This window comes from Limulus polyphemus, unplaced genomic scaffold (assembly GCF_000517525.1).
Source record: "Limulus polyphemus unplaced genomic scaffold, Limulus_polyphemus-2.1.2 Scaffold768, whole genome shotgun sequence".
Classification (NCBI taxonomy): Eukaryota; Metazoa; Arthropoda; class Merostomata; order Xiphosura; family Limulidae; genus Limulus; species Limulus polyphemus.
In genome coordinates, this window is record NW_013666378.1 from 414194 (window position 1) to 417438 (window position 3245).

The 3245-nt window shown below is 30.2% G+C and overlaps 1 protein-coding gene across 3 annotated transcripts in view; it reads left to right on the plus strand.

Annotated features, from left to right (window-relative positions):
- The window catches only part of LOC106460426 (nose resistant to fluoxetine protein 6-like), a 37362-nt gene that overhangs the window by 17273 nt on the left and 16844 nt on the right, over nucleotides 1–3245 (plus strand). For all 3 annotated transcript variants that reach the window (XM_022387147.1, XM_022387148.1, XM_022387149.1), the window contains one exon: nucleotides 988–1081. In XM_022387147.1, coding sequence (XP_022242855.1) covers nucleotides 988–1081 — 94 coding nt within the window. The remainder of the gene's footprint in view (nucleotides 1–987; nucleotides 1082–3245) is intronic.

Here is a 3245-nt window from a genome sequence, read left to right on the forward strand (position 1 = left end):
ATGTTTATAATTCAATGTGTTTGATGGTGTTTATAATTCAACGTGTTTGGTGGTGTTTATAATTCAACGTGTTTGGTGGTGTTTATAATTCAACGTGTTTAATGATGTTTATAATTCAACGTGTTTGGTGGTGTTTATAATTCAACGTGTTTGGTGGTGTTTATAATTCAACGTGTTTGATGGTGTTTATAATTCAACGTGTTTAATGATGTTTATAATTCAATGTGTTTGATGGTGTTTATAATTCAACGTGCTTGGTGGTGTTTATAATTCAACGTGTTTAATTATGTTTATAATTCAACGTGTTTGATGGTGTTTATAATTCAACGTGTTTAATGATGTTTATAATTCAATGTGTTTGATGGTGTTTATAATTCAACGTGTTTGATGGTGTTTATAATTCAACGTGTTTAATTATGTTTATAATTCAATGTGTTTGATGGTGTTTATAATTCAACGTGTTTGGTGGTGTTTATAATTCAACGTGTTTAATTATGTTTATAATTCAACGTGTTTAATTATGTTTATAATTCAACGTGTTTAATTATGTTTATAATTCAACGTGTTTAATTATGTTTATAATTCAACGTGTTTAATGATGTTTATAATTCAAGTGCAGAATGGAGGAGTAGTTTTTGAAATAAAATTTGCTAGATGGTGTTTGTAATTCAATGTGCCGGATAGTGTTTGTAATTCAATGTGCCGGATAGGGTAGTTTTTGAAATAAAATTTGCTGGATGGTGTTTGTAATTAAATGTGCCGGATGGTGTTTGTAATTCCAGAGCCGGATGGGGTAATTTTTGAAATAAAATTTGCTGGATGGTGTTTGTAATTAAATGTGCCGGATGGGGTAGTTTTTGAAATAAAATTTGCTGGATGGTGTTTGTAATTAAATGTGCCGGATAGGGTAGTTTTTGAAATAAACTTTGCTGGATGGTGTTTGTAATTTAATATTCCGGATATCTTTGTAATTGTTTTTTTTTTTAGGTAATCTCAAGAAAAGTACGAGTTTTGCAAGTGATTTTGCATTTCAAGCGATATCGAACGGTTTTGTTTCCGTAGATACATTCTTCTTCGTGAGGTAAGAAAAAAAAAACACATAAAAAACGTTTGAACACTAAACTCGTTGACTGTACAGTTATAGTTATGAAAGAACAGAGTACTAACATCCCATACAATTATCAATATTACTTCAAAAAGTAATTGGCTCATCAGTTCCATCTGCCAGAATGTTATATTTTTATATATACGTACATAGTCTTTGATAACACAGGCCTGTGAATTTAAACTTCATAATAGTTATTTTGGTTTTAATAACGGATTTTCCATAGTTCAGCTACACAGATTTCAGAAATGATATTCTTTTTTTTTCTATCACGTAAGGATTTTTTACAAATCGGGAAAAAAAAAACACTCTTACTTAGATCAAATTATTATTTCGTTTACCAAAATGAATATTTTTTATTGTTATGTTTGGGTTCTAGAACGATAGATAAGACTCTCACGTCGCGATTGGTCTAGAGAAATCTTTAGCTAGTGGTTGTCAACATTTTAAGCATAACAAAATGTGTCCCGATTTCATTTTAAATGATTCACTTATGTAAAAGTACATATGACGTTCTGTGAAAAATCTGTACGTGATGGAGAAAAATGGATATCATTTTCGTTTTCAGAGTATAGTAATTACCATAGAACATGTAAAAATTTCAAGACAATAAAACCATCGCAGGCTTGTGTTAACAATAAAACCATCGCAGGCCTGTGTTAACAATAAAACCATCGCAGGCCTGTGTTATTAACCTTCGAATGATATTTTTGTGCAAAGAAATGATATAACCATCCTGACAATTGTTTACTGTAAAAGTTTAAGGTCAAAACTACCCAGTTGAGGAAATGAACTATTACAGTAATTGAATAAATAGGGTTGTTTAAACATTTGTTTAAGTTCTTCAAATACCTATAGAATGATAGGTTTCTTTTTTGTGAGTGTAAAACACTTAAATATTACAGTAATTGTTCATTTATAACCTGACAAATGTTGAGGGAACGCGTATGGTAGTAAAATATAAATGATTTAAAATATAAGAGGATTAAAATATCTGTGAAATAAAGTTATTGTTAAATGTTAAACTTCAGAGAGCATAAAATATTAGTAGATTATATAATGTCAGCAAATTTAAAATATCAATGAATTTAAAATTATAAGAAGCTCAAAATCAGTCATTTAAATTATTAGTTTGTTTGTTTGAAGTTAAGCACAAAAATCTGTGCTCTGCCCACCACGGGTATCGAAACTCGGTTTTTAGCGTTGTAAGTACGCGGACAGACCGCTGTGCCACTGGTGGGGGGGGGCGAAATTATTAGTTGTTTTAAAACGTTAACAAGTTTAAGATATTAGAGGAATTATAATGTTAGCAAATTTAAAATGTCAATGAATTAAAAATATAACTGGATCTAAGGCATTGACAGGTTCAAAATATTAGTCATTTAAAATATCAATAGATTTAAATTATCGATGAATTTCAAAAGCTTAGTGGACTAAATGAAGCGTTAAGTTAGCATCAAAACAAGTCAATCGAAATCCTTGTATGCTATGATGCCTAATTTCAAAACGTGTAGCAGATGGTGTTTGTAACAATTAAAAATGTTCTAAACGACTGACTCGTGTTCATTGTTTTCGACGTCTTAATGATAAAACAAGCTTGTTTATTTATTTATCTGCTATTGGATGATTGAAACGAGGTTTAGCTACATAGAATAGAATGATAGAAAATTCCAGCCTCTCTACAGCATCAAAACAAGTCAATCGAAATCCTTGTATGCTATAATGCCTCATTTCAAAACGTATAGCAGATGGTGTTTGTAACAATTAAAAATGTTCTAAACGACTGACTCATGTTCATTGTTTTCGACGTCTTAATGATAAAACAAACTTGTTTCTTTATTTATCTGCTATTGGATGATTGAAACGAGGTTTAGCTACATAGAATAGAATGATAGAAAATGGCAGCCTCTCTACATTAATGATCCTCACGGATTTGTGGGGAAAGTTTTGAATTTAAACATACAAGTTGATTTCATTTTTTATATTCAACCAAGATTCCTTGAAATACACCCAATGTGTTATTGTTTCATACACGATTTAGAATTTTGGAAGAAACAAATGTACCGTAGTCAAGATAAAATACTGGAAATATATTTATAATTTTGCCGATTTTCAGGATTCGTCTTTTAATTTAAAAGCT